This window comes from Nerophis ophidion, linkage group LG13, assembly GCF_033978795.1.
Source record: "Nerophis ophidion isolate RoL-2023_Sa linkage group LG13, RoL_Noph_v1.0, whole genome shotgun sequence".
In the NCBI taxonomy this organism is placed as follows: Eukaryota; Metazoa; Chordata; class Actinopteri; order Syngnathiformes; family Syngnathidae; genus Nerophis; species Nerophis ophidion.
Genome location: NC_084623.1, coordinates 41,393,754 through 41,417,564, shown reverse-complemented (window position 1 = coordinate 41,417,564; position 23,811 = coordinate 41,393,754). Strand labels below are relative to the sequence as shown.

The following is a 23,811-nucleotide window of genomic DNA, read 5'->3' as shown; positions in this document are numbered from 1 at the left end:
GCCTTTGTGAAACAATGAATGATTCCATGCAAACTCTGGGGTTTGGGTTAGAAGAAGTGAAATGTGTCCTCTTACCGAACTGGAAGTTGGTATAGTTAGGGCAAACGTGGTAGCAGGCGCTGAGTAAGCCCTCCATCATGAGAGCGGTTCCCATGGCGTAGAAAAGACCGAAGTGCTTTGGGATACCGCATTCCTGAGAGAAGAAAGGGGCAGGGGAAAAAACAGATAAATATGTTGGAACGAATATAATTAGTGAAGTGAAGTGAATTATATTTATATAGCGCTTTTTCTCTCATGACTCAAAGCGCTTTACATAGTGAAACCCAAAATCTAAGTTACATTAAAACCAGTGTGGGTGGCACTGGGAGCAGGTGGGTAAAGTGTCTTGCCAAGGACACAATGGCAGTGACTAGGATGGCGGAAGCGGGGATCGAACCTGCAACCCTCAAGTTGCTGGCACGGCCGCTCTACCAACCGAGCTATACCGCCCTAATTAGCGTTATTGTTCTTCACCAGGAAGATTATGGTTAACCTCACCATACACCAAGCCAACAGACTCACAACCCCTCATTGTAACATTTCAATTTACGAACCGCAGACTGAATAACAATATATTTTGGTGTATCATCTTTGTCTCAGTGTACGAATGTTTTATCTACTCGTTGTGTGCCAGCAGTGCAGTCATTTTGTGCCCGGTGGCACATGGATTGCGCGCTAACCGATCGATCTCCTTGCTCACTCAGTTAGCACATTGCCGCTGTTAGCTATTGTGCTACTCTGAATTTCCCGGAGAGGACCTTCCCAAGGGATTAGTAAAGTTCATATCTATTTATTTACTTACTCTGTGTGCCTTTTAAGTGTTTTTCTAGTTTTGCTAGCTCAATGAGTACAAAGAAAGCAATGGACAAGCAATTTTTTAAACATTCAGGAAGTATCCACAGCGTCGTCAAAACTGCCTGCCCTCTTCACTTCTGCTGGACAAAAATATTGACCAACATGGTAAAGTGGATTTATTTTTTTATTACTGGTTATTGTAGCAACCTGGCTGTTGAAGTCTAAGAGTTTTGTGATTTCAAACCGTGTGTGTGTAAGCAGGACGGCTGGCTGCAAATGAGGATCATAGAAATTTGATTATAGATCTAACAATAAACGGTAACAATGATAGCCGCAGAGGAACTCTGTAAAACTCTCAACTCGCTAGCTTGAATGCTAACATGAAAACAAGAAACATTAATGTATTTGCCCATGATGAAATTAAACAACATCCCAATCTGAAAGTATTTAAACACATTGATGTCTGCGCAACAAAAATATTAAATTTTCACTTTAAACCTTGTTTAAAGTTGTTCTCTCTTAGAACAGAGTAATTGTTCTATACTCAGAGGAATACGAGACAGAGGTGTTTTTACGATTCATTTAAGAACTGCTGAACAGAGTAGGACACCACCTTGCCGGCCAGAAATAATAAATAATAATAGATTTTATTTGTTACTCACTTTTTATTAAAAAAAATATTGAAGTGCTCTAGAACAAACCAATATTTAAGACAAACACCTGGCCATTAAAACAGATAAAATACCAAGACTAAAAAACTATTAGTGAAGCGTAAGAAACATAAAACATGCAAAGTAATGGGTTTTCTAACATGTCGATTTATTTGTTATGAAAAAATTAACTTGGTCAAAAGATTACAGTATGTGCATGACTACTTTTTGAGCACATTCAACAATGCCGCGATTAAAATGATAACTGTGATAATTTTGACACGATAACCATAATAGAACATATTCATACCGTTACATCCCTAATGTTGATTCATCAAACCTTTGTTTGTTTGTTGGATATACAGTACTGTATACTGTAGTGCTTGATATTTTGTTCAAATTGTAAAAACATCTACTAATATATGACGTTTTGTTGATGCTGAAACCCATTATATATATATATATATATATATATATATATATATATATATATATATATATATATATATATATATATATATATATAAGGTGGGCGTAAAACAAGCATCTTTTCGTTTCTTTTTTGCCATCTCTGGGTCCATGTAAAGGTCAAAGTTGACCAACCTTTTACTATACTAGTAAGAGGCAGGATTTGTAACATAGAATGAACTTCCACCAACTCAGAGGCGATGCAGCAATAGCTGCAAACGCTAGTTATCTCCCTGTGATCATGGCACCACTCTAAGTAGTTCCTCTGCATTAGTGTTTACAATAACAATATCGTTAACACTTAGTTAATATGCAGGTTACCAAATATAAATGGAGTATGGTTGGCGGTTTTAGGTTGTTTTTTAGAGGGCTTCATGGGCGCAATGGAGTACCGTACTCCCATTGGCTTCATTGTCAGTAACCTCATACTTGCTGTTAATTCCAAATTAAAATGCATAAAAAAAGGAAAACCATGTGTGTTCTTATTTTACATCGGGATTGTGAATGATAGGCAAAATTCCCGCAAAAAGTGCAGTTCTCCTTTGAAGCTACTTTATCTCACGTTCAGGTATGCCTAGCATCTCCCCAATAACAGTTGTTGGTTTGGAATACTATCTTGAAAAGGAAACAGAATCCCAGAGTGTTCACATCCTCGACTTACCAGGGCGTTGACATCGTTGCAGGACAGAGCTCGGTTGTGGACGATGTCTCTCTTCAGGACAATAAGGAGAAAGAGGAGTCCCAGCATCACGTAGCCGAGGTTGCTGAGGATGTTGTTGAAAGCACTGTGTAGCGTAGTAATAGAGAGTCCATTTAAACAAGCCATCAGTCATCACGGCGTCAAGAACATGCGTTCGAATTGGTACAAACCTCAGAGCTCCAAGAGGATGAGCGCACATGAAGTTGTAGTAGCAGATATCCTGGTTTCCGGTAACGTTAACAACCTGATAAAAAAACAGTTTCCCACCTCTTGCTTTTAATTCAGTATTCGCAAATGATTGCTTATTTAATTTTGTACTACTGTACCGTTTGATAGGTTATGACCAGCTGGATGACAGGCAGGGCATAAAAAACAGCAATAGTGGCGATGTTCCTGTTGGGAGTACATGAAATATTTTATTTAAAGAAGCCCTTTTGAAAAATAACACATATACTCCAAGATAACATGTCTGAACAAATGACAAAGTGAAGAATAGGTGCATGTGTTAGGTTCTCACCAGAAGTAGATTTGATATTTCTTGCTGAGAACCCTCTTGTCTTTGCGAGACAAGTCTGACACACAAAGATATTTCTGTCAACGGGAGAGGACATCGGTATTAGTAGTAGTTTGATAAAAACAACGTACGGATGCAAGTGGAATATTTTTAGGAACTTTTTTAGTAGGGTTGTTTCGATCAGGGAATTATGCTGCTGATTTTGATACCGATCATTCAAAAGGTGAGATTGGCCGATACCAATACCGATACCGATCACATGTATTAACCAGTGGCGGAGAGTGCGTTTCCCACCTGGGCCTGCAGTGATGTCCGACTTTAATGATTACCTCTCAAAATACCATAATTTATGTCACCATATGACCATTGCTGGTCCAACTAAACAAAATTCTGAACAAATATATATTTCTCATTTCAATCCTTTTGCCCTTAAAGTCCTCTCGTGCCGAGGGAATTATCTCTTGAGTTTTTAAATATTAACAAAAAATAATAATAATAATTTTGAGAATAAAGAATAAAAATATCGACCCACTTACATATTTATACTACCCTTGGTGTTGGCACAATCAATTTATGGATCAATCTGTCCTCTTACATGTTGTATACTTCTGGCTGCTATAACGCTGACATACCAACAGTTGTTGTATTATCCTTTCCTTAGACACTTATTAATTTACTTGTTAATTTCTTGTTAATATCTGCTTACTTTCTACTGTAACATGGTTACATCTACAATTCTTAAACTTTATTAAGCGCTTATTTCTTCTGTTATTTCTAGCTAAATTAAAGTTTTGCTTAGCTATTAGCATGCGTACTCCTGGCTTAAGCTCAGTGTGTAACATGTTTAGCTTTGTTCTAATACTCGATAATGATACATTAGGTCTGTATGAATGTTTGCCTCAAAACAACCTCTAGGTAGCATCTGTGAGCAGATAATACTGTATGATCTCTTTCTCTTTCAGACTTATCAGGTCTTCACGACGCCATTCTTCAATAATTTCACACAATCTTTACTCACACTATAAGTGAGGGTTGAGGCAAATACTAATATAGATTCACTGTAAGTAAGATTTTAAAAAATACAATTTATTTGCCGTGATGGAAGGGATTATTATTAGATTATTAATGTGAGATAGATAAGAAGGCGCAAGGCCATTAAGACATTTAAAAACTAATAATAGAACTTTAAAATTGACCCTAGATCAGACAGAGAGCCAATGGAGCGACTTTAAAACTGGTGTAATGTGCTTCCACCCTCTGGTCCTCGTCAGCACGAGTGCGACTGAGTTTTGTAATAATTGTACACTTCTGATATTCTTTTTGGGAAGGGAGCATGGCATTACAATAGTCTGAACAACAGGAAATAAAAGCATGCATTAGCACCTCCGTGTTGGCCTGAGAGAGAACCAGGCGGACTCTGGCTATGTTCTTAAGATAATAAAAACCTATTTTTGTCATATGTTTAATATGTGGGATAAAAGTCAGCTCGGAGTCATAAATCAGTCCCAGATTTTTTATAGACTGTGTTGGTTTAAAATCTTGTAATTTTGGTAAAGGTTTCTCCTATAACTAAAACCTCTGTTCATTCATTTTCTAATATTGATTATTTTTTCTTTAATGTACAGTGAGTACTACGAGTTCTGATGTTGAACGCCTAGGCTTACAGTTAATAGTTGAGACTGCAATTTAGTAAGATTATTAATATAAGGAAACAAGCCTGTTGAATCCCATGCATCCCTAATAGAGATGTTTACCTTTGTGCGAACAATGTTTTTATCTGAGTTGATATCATCCAGTGTATCATAGTCATCCTCCTCTATGGAGCTCAACGACTCCTGTCTGCTTCTCCCAACATTCTCCAAAGACCGCTCTGATGGAAAGGAAAATAATGTTTAGTCAACCAAGCAGATTGATCTCCCTTCTGACACTTTGAAGCACCCAGATTTATTCAAATCCAGTGATTTCCACAATTATTAAAACTATGATTTTCCAGATCAATTCGAACACCGCCTCATTTTTTATGCCGCACCATATACAGTAATTGCCATTCAACTTTGATTGTCACTCTGGGCCAATTATGTGGCAGTGCGTCACCAAAGCGGATGGCTATGTGGTGCATCTGATTGAGGATTGGTCGACGTTTGAAAGGCTCCCTTCCTGATGAACAAAAATATACAGGAATGCAGTGAGGCACCAAAATATCCAGCAAGGAGTTACGATGGTCTGTGCGGGGCACGATTTGGAAAATACTTTAGTATATAGAGATGGCAAACAGGCAAAAATGAAGATAGTACCAATGTATCCGTAGTTGTCAGCTGACGTGGCGCTGTCAATTGAGGGGGCGCTCTCAGTGACCGCTTCTGAACTCACTGTGCTGTCTGCTGTGGACAGAAAGATAGCGAACCGATTTAAGCATGACAACAGAATCGAAGGAAGATAATATGAAGTCAAACTCACCAAGAGAGCCATATTCATTTGGGGAAGCTGAAGTCTTGCCTGTAGATGTACACACACACATGAAATTATAAATGTATAACCAAACTTTTAATCATTATACACATACAGAAGGCAGACTTAGCCACCACTGCAGCAGAACATGCACACATTTAATCACAAACCAATGTGATGTGGTGATGTTAAAATTTTTAAATGTAAAATACTGTTGTGGTAAGTAAGTCTTTGATAGAAAAAAAAATGAGCAGGCAATTAAACAAAGAGGTGTGGCTCAACATTAGAAATAACACTGTTTAGTATTTGCTTATTGGGTGCATGTAAAAGATATTATGGCTATTTTTGTTGATTATGCAGGTCAAACTGGTATCATTATAGACAAACAACATTTACACTAGAGATGTGCCGGTTGCTCAAACACCGATCGGGATCCGACGATTTTCATTAAAAAGTATGTGATCGCCTTTGCAGATTAATTAACTTTAATGCCCATCACAAACGCCGATACCCTCTTGCTGACACTAATTTTATTTCCCTGGCTGACAAGCGGCCAGCAGCTAGCTAATTATGTGTCTCCATACACAGAGCGGACTGCTCCTCTAAATTATCACTTCACATAAGTGGAAAACTATAACCTTTGAATCTTCGGAATCTAACTTAGAAACTTTTGCATGCACGTGACACACTTAAAATCTTTAGCATATGTAGAATTCAATTATGGAATGGATTAAGCAAAAAAAGTAAAACAATGTAAAAATATGATCCAGTTCAACAAATTGTTCGATGTACAAGTGTTTACAAAGTACAAGGGAAAAAAATTATGATAAACGTCTTGAACTCAATGAAAATAAAATATTATTAATTTCATTAAGCGAATCATGATTGACTTAACTATTTATGAAGAGCACTGTTGTATTTAGAATGAAATTATGTCAATTGTGTACAAATTGAAAACACGAAGTGAACATGTGCATTAGTAATTGCTGTGAAGTAGAAAAGGGGTAGGATTAAATAAAATTTGCTTCTTCCTACTCATAAGAAAAATCTAATGCGTGAAATAAGTTATTTAGCATATTGAAAGTGTACACATGTTCAAAATAAAATTCAACCAACCAACCACTAATGCGGCAAGAAGAATGTAATTTTTAGTATTTTAACAATCAATATCAAGTATCGTTGATCATCTCTAAACTAGTTTGAAACAACACCAAGAAATGAGCACTTAGTAAACTAAATGGAACCACGACACCGCAGAAAGTAATCAGATAATAACAGGAAATTAACAAGTAGGCCAATAAGAGTCAGACAGAGGATAATAAACCGGTGGTGAGTCAGCACCGTTGCAGTCAGTCCACGACACATAGGAGGGCGGATCAATTTATAAATTAGTGTTGTCGACCATTTCAATACCAAAGGTGGTATAAGTTTATGATTGATACATGAGTAATAAGATAAATATTTTTACTCTCTCAAAATCTTTTTTTGTGTGTTCACAAACTCAAGTGATAATGGCAATAGCATTAACCATGAATAAATGGAAAAATGCAAAGTTTATACATGTGATCGGTATCTGCCAATCTCCCTTATGGATCGTCAGAATAGGCAGTGTGACATGCATTTTCTTTATCCATAGCTTAAAGCCAGAACATGCTTAACTTTTTTCTAAAATCATACAAACAGGACATTTGCAGTATGCACAGAATCTACGGTCAAGCAAAAGACAGGAGTAAGTTTTATACCATCGCTGGTTTTTCCAAGCAGAGAGGCTAAACCATGTTAGCAGGCAGGAGAGAGAAAAGACATTGCAGAGTTATTCCAAAAAGTACTACAAGCAGATAGTGTTACTTACAGTGTTTCAGATAAAGTAATTTCACACAGCAGTGGAGTGCTGACAAAAGCAATGTGCTGACAAGACCTTTGACCTTGGCTACTTAGCTCATTAGAGCGTGTTTGCTTGAGGTGTGACTTCAGCTATCTCAACTTTCTTGTGTGAGCAGAAACAACAATATGTTGAACGATTTCAAATTTAATTCAAATGAGGTGCGATCAGTTTACCTGTCTCAGCAGGTGACGTGTCAGCAATATTGTGAAAGAGCGCTCTCCTCTTGGCACTGCATCAACAGAGGAAAGAGAGATGCAAATAAGCTACATTTGTATTAAGTCCATCGTGCTTACTGCAGTGTGTTCCATACATTAATTTATTTGTAGTGGCCTGCCACAAATACATTTGGTACTCTTTAAGCACTTTATAACATGGCCGTCTGTGAATGAAGCTGGTCGTTTTGGACGTACCGACTCCATACAGTAGATGACATTGTAACTCAGCTTCCTAACACACCTCATCCACACTTGGGGTCTGATCTACTAGGATCCCAATATTTAAAAAACGTTGAAGTCAAACAAGTGCTAAAAAGCGTGTGCAAAGTAAAACAATTAGCTTGCTGCATAGAAAATATGCCTACTATCAATATTTCTGACAGTTCTAATATGCTGACAACCGCACAGAGGATTGTCTCTCTTGCCGCCATCTGTCATTGCACTGATCGCCGATACTTCTCACCGCAACGCCGCAGCCATTTGTCCGTAAATTTTCAAGTTTGCACGTACCTTCCAAACGTGCTAAATATAGATGTAAAAAAAAAGCGTCCACAAACACTATTAGGTTTCATAAATCCCATTGCGGGCAAGAAATTATTATAATTGCATCTCTTCCTCCCTCTTTTGTGATCATCTACATATACTGTACAAATTTGCTAAATGGATTGTGTAAGCCATTTTGTTTGTTCAAAGACGAAATCCTCGGCGCACGAGCTTAGAAGATCCGCTTTGCAAGTGCTGTCAAACTTGCAAGTGTTCTTCTTAGGGCTGTTAAAAGTTTAACATGTTAACTCATGCGATTAGTCACAGTACATTATCGTATTACTCATGTATAAACACATATTAATTGCGCTATTTTTTTGGACCGCACATTCCGGATGTAATGATCTAAACATTTCGTGATATATTATCATGTTATTAAACTGTCACTGTTTCATGTTATTGCAGTTATGTAAAAAAATGTTGACTTTGAATTTGGAAAAATGCCATAGTGTGGAAAATTTAGTGCTACTTATGTTAAATATAAACACAATTACAGTAAATAAACACAAACCTAACGCTTAAACCTTGTAATCGTATTTATTACTACCAAGAGGTATTTTCAAAGTGCGAGGAACAGTGAATGAACACTGTTTCAAGTGACAAGCAAATGGAAAAAAAGTTCAGTTTAGTGTCTTTAAACCGAAATTATAAACATGCTGTCATGAAGAAAACTTGACTGAAATGCCCCACAAATTGATGTTTGGCCTGGGTCACATTTTTGTTTTGCGTCACTCTTTTCCAGGTGATTTATTTTTATTTTTATGTGACTTCTCATGTTGCTTGTATTTCCAGACTTGTGTGGCAATATTTGCTAACGGTATTTTGCATGTCCATCACTTTTTTTTCTCTTTATTTTCCTTGACCACAAAGCCAAAATGTGTCCAAACATCCGATTTAAACTTTGCAGGAGGATCTACAAGCTTGAGCTTTCCACTTTGCTACTCTGCGTTTCCTGCCATCTTTTACTGAGCTGTGCTGCACAGGGGATTATGGGAAATGTGGTTTGCTTCTCAGATCGGGTTATTCAATAGTGACAGAAAAAAAACACACCCCCGGTTCTTTACCAACACACGTCAAGGTATTATTGTCCAAAAATTGTAACCGCAGTATTTACACAATTGTTGCATCCCTATTGCACATGCTTCTTTAGCTTAACCGTGGATGGTTACAATTGCGACTGGTGTGCTTTCTGGCGGGGGTGTATATTGTAGCATCCCAGAAGAGTTAGTGCTGCAAGGGGTTCTGGGTATTTCTTCTGTTGTGTTTATGTTCTGTTACGGTGCGGATGTTCTCCCGAAATGTGTTTGTCATTCTTGTTTGGTGTGAGTTCACAGTGTGGCGCATATTTGCAACGGTGTTGAAGTTGTTTATACGGCCGCCCTCAGTGTGACCTGTATGGCTGTTGAGTAGGTATGCCTTGCATTCACTTGTGTGTGTTAAAGCCACATGTATTATGTGACTGTGCTGGCACGTTGTTCGTATGGCGTAAAAGCGGCTGTGACGGCAGGCTGTAGAGGACTATAGGCAGTGCCTTCAAGGCACGCCCCCAATATTGTTGTCCGGGTGAACTTTAACTCCTCCCACTGGCTCCTACCTAGTTAACGATCAACCTAACTGGTATTAGAACCCAGTCCTCTTTAAATGGGAGATAGCTGTTTTGACAACTCAGCCATCCTTGATTCCAGAAAACAGAGTGAGATGTTCTACCTCTTGTGCGAAACACAAATGCATGGAATGACTTAAGACATTAAAATGACTCGTAAAACATTTAAAAACACAACAACCAAATTCTAAAACATTAAAAATTACTCCTAAAACACGTAACAAGACTCCTAAAACACATAATAAGACTCCTAAAACACGTAATAAGACTCCTAAAACAAATTAAAAACAGAATGAGGTGTTTGCATCCTTTGCGAGCACATACACTTGGTGGCCTTGTAGGTGAACAGTGAACGTGAATGGAAGACCTGAAGGATAAAAGAATTTACGGGTCTTCTTAAAGGGAGATTTCGGGCCCCAAAGACACATTTAATTGAGAACCTGTCTCAGTAAACTATGATATAAAAGCTTAACACCACCATCTGAAGCTTTACTAGTTACCTGATCGATCTGACTGGGACGTGAACCCAGTACCCTTTGATTGGGAGCGAGCTGTTTAACCATTTTCGGGAGCGGCACTGAACCTCGGGAGTCTCCCGAGAAAATTGTGGGGGTTGACAAGTACGAGTATCAGCGGTGAATGCGGTGTTAAAGAGGCCCCGCCGCTGAATAACACCGGCAGGCCAGCTCTAATCTTAATTTCATATTACCTCAAGGGCCAAATGAAATTACACGGCGGGCCAAATTTGGCCCGCGGGCCACAGTTCGACACCCAAGCTCTGGATAATCATTAAAAAAAGCAACTACCGACAAACCTAACGATTTGTTCCGGTCTTATTGGACACTATCATGAAAGCACGTTTTACTCTTCTCAATGAGCACCGGGTGTTTCTGTACCCCCTGCCACTTAAGTCACTCACAAGTGGCTCTGTCTCGTTTGTGACCTAGATTGTGACTGAGATTACAGTTCTGTGAAAAACACTTGCCCCAACAGTCAAAGAGTCTTGCCCCTAAATAAAACCCCAAGTAGTGGAGCTAAACAACAAGACAATCAAGCAATAGTCTTTCACATTCAAATTGTTACCTTAAGAAGTTATTTTTATTCAGCAGATGAAGTCAAAATCTTACCGTTTGTTCTGCACACAGGCCACCAGCAGAGTAAGCAGATAGAAGGAGAGGAAAATACCAAGACAGAAGAGCATGCCCATCACATACACCTCCGCTGTGGAAAATAAAAATACATTTGTAGACATGAAATTGTAAATGGATACATATAATTTACATCAATGTCACTTACACTCGATTGCAGGGGAAACCACAACATCTAAGATTTTGCTGCGGTTGCCAGCATCAATTAGTTCATCAGGGCGCAGGGGATAAAAGCGCAGTGGACCGCCACAGGCCTCATCCTCAGTTTTTACCACGACCACCACGTAAAAACTGTTGCTAGGGAAATCTTTTCTCTGGATAAGAAAATTAAAAAAACGACACTACCATCATACACAGGCTTTATGCTCTGTTGGAAAATGTTATATTAGGAAAACTACCTGGACTGTGATGGCACCTTTTTTGGTCATAGTCTGATACATCCCAATGAAGGCCACATTATTATCTAGGTCATAGACAGGGCACTAAAAACAGAGAGAACAAGGATGAATTAACAGGTTGATTGAAATAATGGCATAGAAAGAGAGAGCTAAAACAGGAGTTTGAGAAAACACAAATCAAAGACAAAGCAGATAAGTACAAATGCATTTCTGTAACTGTGTACTGTAAATAAATCCATCCATCCATCCATTTTCAACCGCTTGTCCCTTTCAGGTTCGCGTGGGGGTGCTGGAGCCTATCTCAGCTGCATTCGGGCGGAAGGCGGGATACACCCTGGACAAGTAGCCACCTTACCGCAGGGCCAACTCAGATAGACAGACAACATTCACACACCAGGGCCAATTTTTAGTGTTGCCAATCTACCTATTCCCAGGTGCATGTCTTTGAAAGAGGGAGGAAGCCGGAGTACCCGGAGGAAACCCACAAAGTCACGGGGAGAACATGCAAACTCTACATAAATCACAACATATGCCATCCATTCATTTTCTACTGCCATATTCTACTTTAATTTTTACTTGCAACAATCCCTCAAAATGTGAGAAAACCTCAACTATTGGTTACTATTACATTATTATTACTATTATTATTATTAGGTACTATTATACCTTATTATAGGAATATATTTAAAAGATACATCTATTTTAGAGTGTACAATATGCCCCACTCTTGGATAACCTGACATAAAATATACTTAATTGTCGCCCTTATATCAGGGTTTCCCCTAAATGTAATTGATCGTGGCGGACCACCACGGCAAAATAAAACCCGCCACCCCTTAAAAATTAAGGTATTTTACATGAATACTAATAAAGGTAATACACTGTATCAATGAATATATATATATATATATATATATATATATATATATAGACTGTTATTTATGCACTATTGCTTTAGTGCTAACTATGGAAGTTATTGCTTGGTTTTTAATGACTTCATGTCCAGTTCTCGTCCCGCTCATTAAATGTGCGTAAGCCAACATCTGTTCTCAATGGGTAATAGAAATTTAGCCTTTCTCGAAAAAAAAAAAAAAGCCCTATGCTTGCATTGTTTTCAACTGTACAAACGGTTCAAATCGCAAAAAGGATGTGAAAGTTTCTTTAGAGTTCCTCAAGAGGAAATCAACAAGGGTCGAAGAGTGCAGGATTTTAGAGAACAACAACGAAAAAAGGAGCACACACTCCAGTCCAAGGGAGCATAGTTGAAAAATACATGATTTTCAATTGATCACTTTGTGAAAGGTTTGTTTGATATACTTTTCACGTTTAGTGTTTACCATTTAAGTATGATCTTGGTATTATTTGTATTTCTTAAAATGCATTTTTGCTAAAAGTGTTTTGTAAAGCACCAACTCAGCGAGTCTAAATAAAAGAAAGCAGATGTGAGCAAAACCTAAAATAATTAAGCTTTTACCAAAAGCATCTGCCAGCAATCATAAAGGAAGCTTTCAGCACATACACAATATTGACATCTATTGTTATATTTAGATTAAGGTGGGGAAAAAACATGTGTACTCGTAAACAGCAAACAACAAACATGGTGGTAGATGTGGAGTTAAATCATGAAATGCAACCTTTAACGAGCAAAGATTATGCATCTTTATCCGGGCGAGTCTTGATACCTATTTCCTTGGCCCAGCCACACACAAATAAGTTGTAGACCTCCATGTTTTTCCAAGTTTTAATCTTGTTTTGTTGTGTAGAACGATGTCTGGAGCACCTTATAATTTGACTTGTCTGAGAGCGCAACCGCACGGACAATCTTTGATATCACTCGACAAATCTTTTTTTGATAAAATATGGGGATCTATTTCATTGCATAGTTACATTTTTTGCTCGTATCTGCTTTTGCAGGAAGATCAAGGCCTCTTGTGTACTCAGATAGTTTGCAATCTTGGCTTTGTAGGCAGCTTTTTTACAAACCCCGTTTCCATATGAGTTGAGAAATTGTGTTAAATGTAAATACCAACGGAATACAATGATTTGCAAATACTTTTCAACCCATATTCAATTGAATGCACTACAAAGACAAGATATTTGATGTTCAAACTCAAACTTTTTTTTTTTGCAAATAATATTTGACTTAGAATTTCATGGCTGCAACACGTGCCAAAGTAGTTGGGAAAGGGCATGTTCACCACTGTGTTACTTTACCTTTTCTTTTAACAACACTCAAACGTTTGGGAACGGAGGAAACTAATTGTTGTAGCTTTGAAAGTGGAATTCTTTCCCATTCTTGTTTTATGTAGAGCTTAATTCGTTCAACAGTCCTGGGTCTCCGCTGTCGTATTTTACGCTTCATAATGCGCCACACATTTTCGATGGGAGACAGGTCTGGACTGCAGGCAGGCCAGGAAAGTACCCGCACTGTTTTTTTACGAAGCCACGCTGTTGTAACACATGCTGAATGTGGCTTGCTTGGCATTGTCTTGCTGAAATAAGCAGGGGCATCCATGAAAAAGACAGCGCTCAGATGGCAGCATATGTTGTTCCAAAACCTGTATTTACCTTTCAGCATTAATGTTGACTTCACAGATTTGTAAGTTACCCCATGACTTGGGCACTAATGAACCCCCATACCATTACAGATGCTGGCTTTTGAACTTTGCGTCTATAACAGTCTGGATGGTTCGCGTTCCCCTTTGGTCCGGATGACACTGTGTCGAGTATTTACAAAAACAATTTGAAATGTGTACTCGTCAGACCACAGTACACTTTTCCACTATGCATCAGTCCATCTTAGATGATCTCGGGCCCAGAGAAGCCGGCGGCGTTTCTGGATGTTGTTGATAAATGGCTTTTGCTTTGCATAGTAGAGCTTTAACTTGCACTTACAGATGTAGCGACAAACTGTATTTAGTGACAGTGGTTTTCTGAAGTGTTCCTGAGGCCATGTGGAGATATCCTTTAGAGATTGATGTCAGTTTTTTATACAGTGCCGTCTGAGGAAGGTCACGGTCATTCAATGTTGGTTTTCGGCCATGCCGCTTAAGTGGAGTGATTTCTCCAGATTCTCTAAACCTTTTGATGATATTATGGACCGTAGATGTTGAAATCCCGAAATTTCTTGCAATTCCACTTTGAGAAACGTTGTTATTATACTGTTTGACTATTTGCTGACGCAGTTGTGGACAAAGGGGTGTACCTCGCCCCAGCCTTTCTTGTGAAAGACTGAGCATTTTTGGGGAAGCAGTTTTTATACCCAATCATGGCACCCACCTGTTCCCAATTAGCCTGCACACTTGTGGGTTGTTCAAAATAAGTGTTTGATTTCAGTATTCCTCAACTTTATCAGCATTTATTTCCACCTTTACCAAATTCTTTGTCACGTGTTGCTGGCATCATATTCTAAAGTTAATGATTATTTGCAAAAACTAAATGTTTATCAGTTTGAACATCAAATATCTTATCTTAGTAGTGCATTCAATTGAATATGGGTTGAAAATGATTTGCAAATCATTGTATTCCGTTTATATTTACATCTAACACAATTTCCCAACTCATATGGAAACGGGGTTTGTACTTCCAGGAATAAGTGACGTCACAGAATACAAGCATCCATCCATTTTTTACCGGTTATTCCCTTCGGGGTTGCGGGGAGCGCTGGCATAGAATGATATATTGACTACAACACTATCGCCCCAAATATATTTAAAAGATCTGGGGGAAACCCTGTTAATACATGTCAAAACCACATCACGTGAGGCTACTACCTATGGACAGAAGTACCATAGTTGCTGTACCTGGATGTCCTGGATGGACATAACCGAGCAGGGAAAGTTCATGTCTGAGCTGACCTTCACGATCACAGTGTCCACTCCTTCCGGAAATACATACTTGAAGTACTGAGAGAGAGTGTTTTAAAACATTAGTGTATATAATTAAATGCGGGCATAAATTATAACATCAGCAACCACAAAAAAGTCTTAACATTGGGTTACATGTCCATTGTGAATGTTGCAACAAAAAGTTTAGTCACACATTTATGAAAGTAGGACTTCCTGTTATTGTGAAAAACCAAATGTTCACACAACCAATTGCTGCGTCTGCATTTTCCCTGATTTCCCGTTTTGTGTAATTTCAGCACCCAAGTGTTTGTGTGTACCTGAGGTTGAGATGGCGACGCAGTGAAACTGAATGTCTTGTCTGTTCTGTAATCATTGTTAAAAACAACAAGTCAGGTTGGCAAATCAGTAGCAATAGCAGTATAGTATAAAATGTCACTCACTGCAAGGTGAAGCTTTCAACCCGGCTGACCCTAAGCTGGTAGTTTGTACCCTGGCTGGAAAGTGTAGACACATCCACAAAGAAGTACTGTGTCTCTGATGCGGCCTTTGTTGGAGGCTGGCACAATGTCCGGCCTAAATGATTGTATGGATATTTCCTTTGGTACCTGAAGAGAGTTCAAAGAGATTGAGGGATTTCACAATTCCAAACCAAAATGTTGTAGTTTTGCAACGGTGGTTCTAGCTTAAATGCCACCCTGAGTGGGTCCCCTTTCGCTATCCCTTGATGCTAACATCTATTTGGAAAAACTTGTAGATGGGCTAACGGAATTAGCACCACCGTCATTGGGATATTTTCCAACAAGCTTTTGACAAATGAGGTTGTACCTTACTCAAGTACTTAAAATATATAAAAAGGCATTCATTCCCTAAACTTGGTGTAACCAAAGTAAAAACTGCTGACATCTTACTATTACGCCAATCTCTGGCCCTAATGCTTAGCACTTAACACTTCCTTCGGTCTTTCTCTTTCTTCTGGTATGATGTTGGCCTGTTCATAGAGCGTCCTCACAACTGATAATGTGTTTGCTGTGAAATGTTCAGAGGTCCAGAGTAGGTATTGTTCGGTTTTCTGTAAACCGTAATGTTTTGACTACCTTCATCTTTGCGGTGGGTTTTCTTGTCCCAAAAAAAAGGTAGGGACCTGTTTATTTCCTCTTCATGTGTGAATTTGATGTTTCCAGTCTTGTCTATGCTGTTGACAGTCGATTGCAGATGACAGTCAAAACATGTCAGGTAAAATTTCCATCCATTAGATGGAGAATATTGTCTGACTAGAAGAAATTTTAAAAGAATCCCTAGTATTTATAGTGTATTAAAACAACATATGTTTGCTGGGAATTTTAAGGAGAAAGTCAATACAAATTGATGGTAGTAAATTGTTAACGCCAACTACACAACTCATTTGAAATATGAGTTTGAGCAACTCCAAAAGGTGCTTTATCAACACATCAACTTCTACAAATTGGAAGAGGGCGTCATACAGAATGAGAAAGAAGTTGCACGCGACACAAGTAGCTTCAGTATTATAACGATAGATCAGTTCACACAACGTAATCTGGGATTTTAGGATGGGAAAGTCTAAGGTCCGTGGTGATGCATGACTCAAGGGAATGTGGGAGACAATGATCACGTCACTAATGGACAGGAGACTGGACTTTTAACCTCTTATGAAAGCTCTCCTGATTTAGCAAAGTACAACAGCTGTCTATCCCATAACTACAGACGCACAAAAAAATAGTAGTAATTGTATAATAATATCACGCACATCAACAGATTTCATTGACCTTTTAAAAAGTGTTTTACTACAGACAATTATTGCATACATTTTTGAGCTTTTTGAACCTAATGCTCAAAATGTGTCCATGTGTCTAAATGTGAGTGGGATAGGCTCCAGCTCACCCATGACCCTAGTTGTACTTATAAAAATGTTTTAACTTTTTTCTTTTTAAAACATGTTGTATATGATAATGTATTGAAATGCATTATATACTTTTCTTTCAATTAAACCAAATTTTAACATTACATTACATTACTGTACTGTACTGTTTGGCTGGGAGAAATAAAACACTTTGATCAGTGGTGGACATAACTTTGTTTTTCCAACCATAGTTAGAAAGAAAGCGACTGTGAAGACCAGTGCTGCGAAGAACAAGTGGATGATATTAATTGATTTAAAGAAAGGAATAATCAAAACCATTAGAGCGTGTAGCAGACTTGGCGATGCAGTTCGAGCGAATCACTTGCAAGTCTGGACCTAGGCCGTAAGGTGAACCCATTTTTATGGCCTAACCATACTGGAGCAAAATGAGTTAATGCCAGCCAAGTAAGTTAAAATCGTATATAAAAAGGGCAGGTATTTAGCCATGAAAATATGGAGAAGCTGCTTATGGTGTGTTTGTGGAAAAGCAGGGGGAAGAAGATACTGTAAAAGTCCGCTCTCTAAGGTAAATACTGCACATTATTATTAAATTACTTTTTTAAACTACTGTAGTAACTATTCAAGGTTATTCTACAGAGTTCATTTCAAATCTTAGGAGACAAACACTTAAGTGCTCCTGTTGTTGTATATTGGACCACTGTAAACACAGATCCTTGAATTGATATTTTAACCTTGCTAGCTAGCAAGGTTAAAATATAAACATAAAACACTGCGGTTCAAACTTGTGATTTACATAACTGAGGCGTTTTAAGTCCTCTGCTTTTTGGGAGTAAAAATGTTTTCCGTAATAAGATTTATGTAAATAAGGTGTTGATGTAGGTTGTTTACGTCAGATGCCGTCAGTAGTCATGTGTTCAACTTCTTTAGTTATACTAGTGGTGTTCCTCAAGGATCCATTTTAGGTCCTCTCTTTTTCATCGTTTAACTGGAGGCCCTTGAGTTTAGTTAAAAAAAACTTGTGAGAGACGAACATTTTTGCAGAAGGTTCACATAAATCTAATATTTTTTTAAAAAGCATGTTAAATGGGAACTGCAATTTGTTTTGGAATGTTGCCAGGCTGGATTCGAACCAGGAACCCTCAAGTTTCTGGCCGGCTGCTCTACCATCGCAACCATGCCGCTTAAAGGGGAACTGCACTTTTTGGGGGATTGTGAGTATAAAAATATAATGAAAAAATAAAAATTTGAATAAAAATGTGCACAGATTGAATAAACAATGGATGGAGGTTGTAGACAACCACAGTGTATAGCGCTGGGCATCATCCAATTGATGACTAAAAGTACAGTATACATATAAAATATAAATGTGAAAGGCTGATTTCCATCTGCAGGTTATCATCAACCTGCTGGGGATCTCCTTGCAAAGAAACAAGCCCAGGGCTCCCACTAATTCAGCGTTATGGTGAGTCGTATTTTTCGTGCACTTGTTTTCCTTGTATTTTTCCTGGCACAAGTGGAAAGCTGGTCCCTGAAAACAATGCCCACATTGAACCGGTCCACAGTGCAAAAAATGTTGGGGACGCTTGTTCTACGGCAGGTGTCGGGAACCTTTTTGAGTGAGAGAGCCATGTAAGCCAGATATTTCAAAATGTATTTCCGTGTGAGCCATATAATATTTTTTACCACTGAATACAACTAAAGGAATGCATTTTTAAGTAAGACCAACATTTTTAGAGTACAGTAAGTATCTTATTATCTTTAATAACATTGTTATTACAAAGTTAACTAATGATAAATATAATATATCTCACCATTAATGCGACATCTTGAACAGGTGCGATAGAAAACGAATGGTTGGATCAAATTAGAAAAATGCATGAGAATGTTTTATAATTTGAGCGTTATTTTTAACAATGTGATTACCAGCGGAATTATTAATTACTTATCATGTTAAGCAATGTTAGCTAAGATTTATCTGAGAGCCAGATGCCGTCATCAAAAGAGCCACATCTGGCTCTAGAGCAGGGGTGTCAAACATATGGCCCGTGGGCCGGATCAGGCCCGCCAACAGGTTTTATACGGCCCGCCTGAGGAGTTTGCCAAGTATTAAAATGAGTTGCATTTTTATTTTTTTTTATGAAATAAACTGCTGTTCTGAATGTGTCCACTGGATGTCACAATAGCAATTCTGTTAGGACCAGCAAGAGGTACAAAGTAAAGCGTGGAAACTTAAAACCTTTACATGTTGTGTCTTCCGCCTCAAACACATCGTTATTTGGCACCCTTACTTCCCAATAATGTCTTTGTGTGGGGTTTTAAGAATAGACGGTAGTATCTTGTGCACTCGGATAATCAACTTTTACCTTGAAAATATGTTTTTGTCTTGAAATCAACTTTTACCTTGAAAATATTTTTTTGTCTTGAAAATCTACTTTTACCATTGCAAGATGCCTCGTTGTCGTCCTTTTTCCATAATAATAACAATAGATAGATAAAACTATTTTCTATACACCCAAAACGCTTCGGGATATCAGAGCCATTAGAGGCGGCACATGGACCAAACCGGTGAAATAAGATGTTCTACCAACGGGTTCTAGGATTACTGCCACGACAGGCGCCAACTAAGGTATGAAAATATAGTGAGAAAACTTAACCCTTATGGATAGTTTTACCTCCGATTCTCAGGATTTGTTGAGTTGACTCTGGATTGATACGTGGACATGACAAAGGAGGTGTTTGATACCTCGAAGAGTTTACATGTTGTGTTTTTTGTTCAATCCCAGAAAGACTGCGACTTAATCCTGGCTCTGTAGATAAACTGAGACCACGTCTAAACTCATTGTGTTTTTGAAACTGCACCAATTTCCTCAGAATTTTCAACAAATTTGAAGTGTTTTTTCCAGAGGATTATTTGTGATTTGTACGTTTTCACAATGTACTTGTTCTATTTTTGGCCAAAGTAAAAAAAAGTAAAAAAACTGGAGTTGTCTTTATTTTGAAGTTATCATGCCATGATTTTACCATTCCGGCCCACTTAAATGATAAATAAATAAATGGGTTGTACTTGTATAGCGCTTTTCTACCTTCAAGGTACTCAAAGCGCTTTGACAATACTTCCACATTTACCCATTCACACACACATTCACACACTGATGGAGGGAGCTGCCATGCAAGGCGCCAACCAGCACCCATCAGGAGCAAGGGTGAAGTGTCTTGCTCAGGACACAACGGACGTGACGAGGTTGGTTCTAGGTGGGATTTGAACCAGTGACCCTCGGGTTGCGCACGGCCACTCTCCCACTGCGCCACGCCGTCCCTTGGGAATTAATTTTCCTCCATGCGACCCCTGAGCTAAAATGAGTTTGACACCTCTGCTCTAGAGCAGTGGTTCTTAACCTTGTTTCATATGCGCATTCACCGAACAATACTTTAGTGAAAAATAAAATGTTTTTTTTTTCAAATTCAAGAAAAAGTCATGTTTTTTTACTTGTGCACAAAATGAACTGTGCATGAACATCACCTTGTTTAAAGAACAAAACCAACACAGTGCATGAACTCACAACAAATTACACACCTTACACACATTACCATGAATTGATCCACTTGGACCCTGACTTAAACAAGTGGAAAAACGTATTCGGGCGTTACCATTTAGTGGTCAATTGTACGGAATATGTACTGTACTGTGTAAACTGTACTGTTTCATATAATGTATTCTCTTCCTTTGCAATCTGCTAGTAAAAGTTTCAATCAATCAATCAAAAAACCTGCAAATCAGATGGAAAATGAGAGGAAACATTGTTAGGGGATATCCATAGTACGCTGATAGGGAGAAGTTTTTATTTACACGATAAGTCGGATGTGTCTTTACCTCCGTGGCGGAGACTCCACCGAACTCATGAGGCCGACTCACCAAACCCTTAGGGTTCGATCGAACCCAGGTTAAGAACCACTGCTCTAGAGCCATAGGTTCCCTACCCCTGTTCTACGGCACTGATTCCCAACCAGTGCACCCCATAAATCGGAGCAATGTCACTCACAGGCCTCTAAGAATGAGAGGGACTTGAAATGAGAGCACCGCTTGCTTCTGTCGCACCACAAACAGGATGGGACTCTTCAAGTTTTGAGACAGCACGTCCACGGACACTCGCACTCCCTCCGTCTAGAAACCAAACACCCAAAACAACAATGACTTGACACAATGGTGGCACACTTTTTTTCTGGCTGACAGCGGTGTATACCTTGTTCCTTGAGACGGTGTGATTGAACGCGTAGATGGTCTGGTTTTCGCTGGTAACCGTGTCGTTGTAGGTCATGTCAAACTCGCCGTCTCTCTGGATGACGAGATGTTTACTCTCCTCAAGTGTCAGGTTGCCACAAGTCAACTGGGTCACGCATGACCAGCACAACAGAACGACCAGCCCTGGTCGCCACCAGCAGTCAGCAGCTCCAAAATGGGTTTTATAGCGAGACTTCCAAAGACTACTAAACAGCATTTTGTCTCCTTGAAGTCCCTTCAGTTGTATAAAACCATTGAAATGACTCCACGGTAGCAGTAAACGTCTCAAACCGTGTCAGGTCCGGTCATGACAATACATGCCAGCAATATGTCTCCACAGTTGTCCCAAACACTCTCCAGTCGGTCCACTTTAAAGCCACAAGTACAACAAAGTATAATCAAAACCGCGTTTCCTTTCCCGTGAAAGTAAACCAGCCTGACGAGGGACCACCATGTTGTTGTTGTGCTACGGCTAGCATTGTTAGCCAGCTAGCAGGTCCATGTTGTGAGGTGGAAGTCCGACGACGTCTGTGGAGGAAAAGGCTACGCGGCTATAAGAACCACGTGATGTGTCCAGGTGTCGTAATCTGGACTGGCGCCCGGCGTCGCGGTGCTGCGTGTGATAGTTCAAATAGTGGGTGATCATCAAGCCATTCTCTGCTTTCCATCTGGGAGAAATACATGTGTCAACAGCGCCCTCTGGTGTGGCAAGGTCGATAATACTCGGTCCTTTTCCGTCTGTTTTTTTCACATACACACAGGCGCACACATGCACATTTATCCATCCGCCCATCCATCCATTAACTACCGTTTGTCCCTTTTGGGGTCGCGGGGGGTGCTGGAGCCTATCTCAGCTGCATTCATCCATCCACCCATTTCTACAGCTTGTCCATATATATATATATATATATATATATATATATATATATATATATATATATATATATATATATATATATATATATATATACTATTTGGTAATATACAGTGGTATACGGTATATATATTTATATATATACCAGTGTTAATTTTGACAGCAAAATTTGATTTAGTTTTAGTCATAGTCTTTTGACTAAAATATAATTTAGTTTCAGTCATGATTTAGTCATTTAAATTGTTTTAGTTTTAGTGTAGTTTTAGTTGACGAAATATCATAAGATTATCGGCGACGAAAACTACAGTAGATTTAGTCGACTAAAGGGTAATATGTAAACTTTCCCTTCAGTTTCTGAAAGTCAAAGCAAAACAGCGGAAAAATCACCGATACAAGTCGCATTTTGATGAAAATCATGTCTCAAATTTAGTATTTCACAAGTAAGCCGTGTAATAAACGGGATAAAGTCGAGTGAGTTGTATGTTGTGGAAAATGCTTACCTGTGTGTGGATTTCGGGGTGATTCGACTGTAAATGTTGCTTCAAGTTTGTTGTGTTTTTCCCCGTAATCCTCGCGCTGCATTTCTTACACTGCGTCTTGTTATCTTTGACGTCAAATATAAAATGTCCTCATATGTCCTCTCAACTTTTCTTCCCCAGCGTTGACATGTTGTCTTCTGCAGCTTCTCAAACGCAAACTATGTTTACATAACTTCCTTACCACGTCGCTCTGATTGGTTCTCTTCCCAACTCCTCCCGCCTTTTCCTAACAAAATTAATTCAGATTGGATCTCGTCTGGCAGACATTTTCGTCTCGTTTTTATTTGTTCACGAATATGTCAATACACCTCGTCATCGTCTTAGTCCACGTAAATTATTTTTAATTTAGTTATTGTCTCGTTATAGTCAGAAAAAAAAGGTCTTTGACGATAACTATGACGAAAATTTTTCGTCAACAAAATTAACACTGATATATACATATGTATATATGTATATATGTACATATGTATGTGTGGGAAAAATCACAAGACTACTTCATCTCTACAGAACTGTTTCATGAGGGGTTCCCTCAATCATCAGGAGATTTTCATGGAAGCATTCACATACAATGGTTTATATAGGGCACAGAGTGGGTGGGTACAGGCAGGCGTAGGGGCGTGGTGATTGGCTCATGTGTTACCTAGGAGGTGTTTCCGTCCGTCATGTTGAAATTATTTCACTGCGCTTGTTGAGGGATGACAGGTCTGGATGATATATAATAAACAGTTTCTCTTTTAAGCATAGGTTGCATCTTTTATTACCACTGTTGTAAGGTGTGCTGGATGCAAGAATTTGCCATGTTATTGAATATTCAACATTATTGTCTTTGAGGTTCCAAATGTGCTTGCTGATTTCTGTAGAATTCCGCAAGGTCTGGTTTCTAAAGGAGGCCTTGTGATTATTCCATCTGGCTTTTAACGCTCCTTCTGTTAATCCTACGTACGTGTCGGATGTGCTAATGTCCTTGCGTGTTACCTTTGCTTGGT

General features: G+C 38.8%; 1 protein-coding gene across 8 annotated transcripts in view; it reads right to left on the bottom strand.

Moving 5' to 3' along the window:
• The window catches only part of sidt2 (SID1 transmembrane family, member 2), a 30,465-nt gene extending 8,361 nt beyond the window's left edge, over positions 1 to 22,104 (bottom strand). Inside the window, exons 1-19 of one of the 8 annotated variants that reach the window (XM_061918963.1) lie at positions 21,375 to 22,104; positions 21,174 to 21,295; positions 15,695 to 15,859; positions 15,572 to 15,617; positions 15,210 to 15,311; positions 11,407 to 11,490; positions 11,157 to 11,322; positions 10,988 to 11,081; positions 7,673 to 7,728; positions 7,357 to 7,383; positions 5,624 to 5,662; positions 5,461 to 5,544; positions 5,261 to 5,323; positions 4,921 to 5,036; positions 3,170 to 3,243; positions 2,979 to 3,045; positions 2,823 to 2,896; positions 2,614 to 2,737; positions 76 to 193 (exon numbers count right to left, since the gene is read on the bottom strand). In XM_061918963.1, the coding sequence (XP_061774947.1) occupies positions 76 to 193; positions 2,614 to 2,737; positions 2,823 to 2,896; positions 2,979 to 3,045; positions 3,170 to 3,243; positions 4,921 to 5,036; positions 5,261 to 5,323; positions 5,461 to 5,544; positions 5,624 to 5,662; positions 7,357 to 7,383; positions 7,673 to 7,728; positions 10,988 to 11,081; positions 11,157 to 11,322; positions 11,407 to 11,490; positions 15,210 to 15,311; positions 15,572 to 15,617; positions 15,695 to 15,859; positions 21,174 to 21,295; positions 21,375 to 21,629 (1,876 nt within the window). In that variant the 5' untranslated portion in view covers positions 21,630 to 22,104. Of the gene's footprint in view, positions 1 to 75; positions 194 to 2,613; positions 2,738 to 2,822; positions 2,897 to 2,978; positions 3,046 to 3,169; positions 3,244 to 4,920; positions 5,037 to 5,260; positions 5,324 to 5,460; positions 5,548 to 5,623; positions 5,663 to 7,356; positions 7,384 to 7,672; positions 7,729 to 10,987; positions 11,082 to 11,156; positions 11,323 to 11,406; positions 11,491 to 15,209; positions 15,312 to 15,571; positions 15,618 to 15,694; positions 15,860 to 21,173; positions 21,296 to 21,374 lie in introns of all 8 variants that reach the window. The other 7 variants (XM_061918962.1, XM_061918964.1, XM_061918965.1 and 4 more) reach the window with 7 other exon arrangements.
• Between the last annotated feature and the right edge of the window lie 1,707 nt (positions 22,105 to 23,811).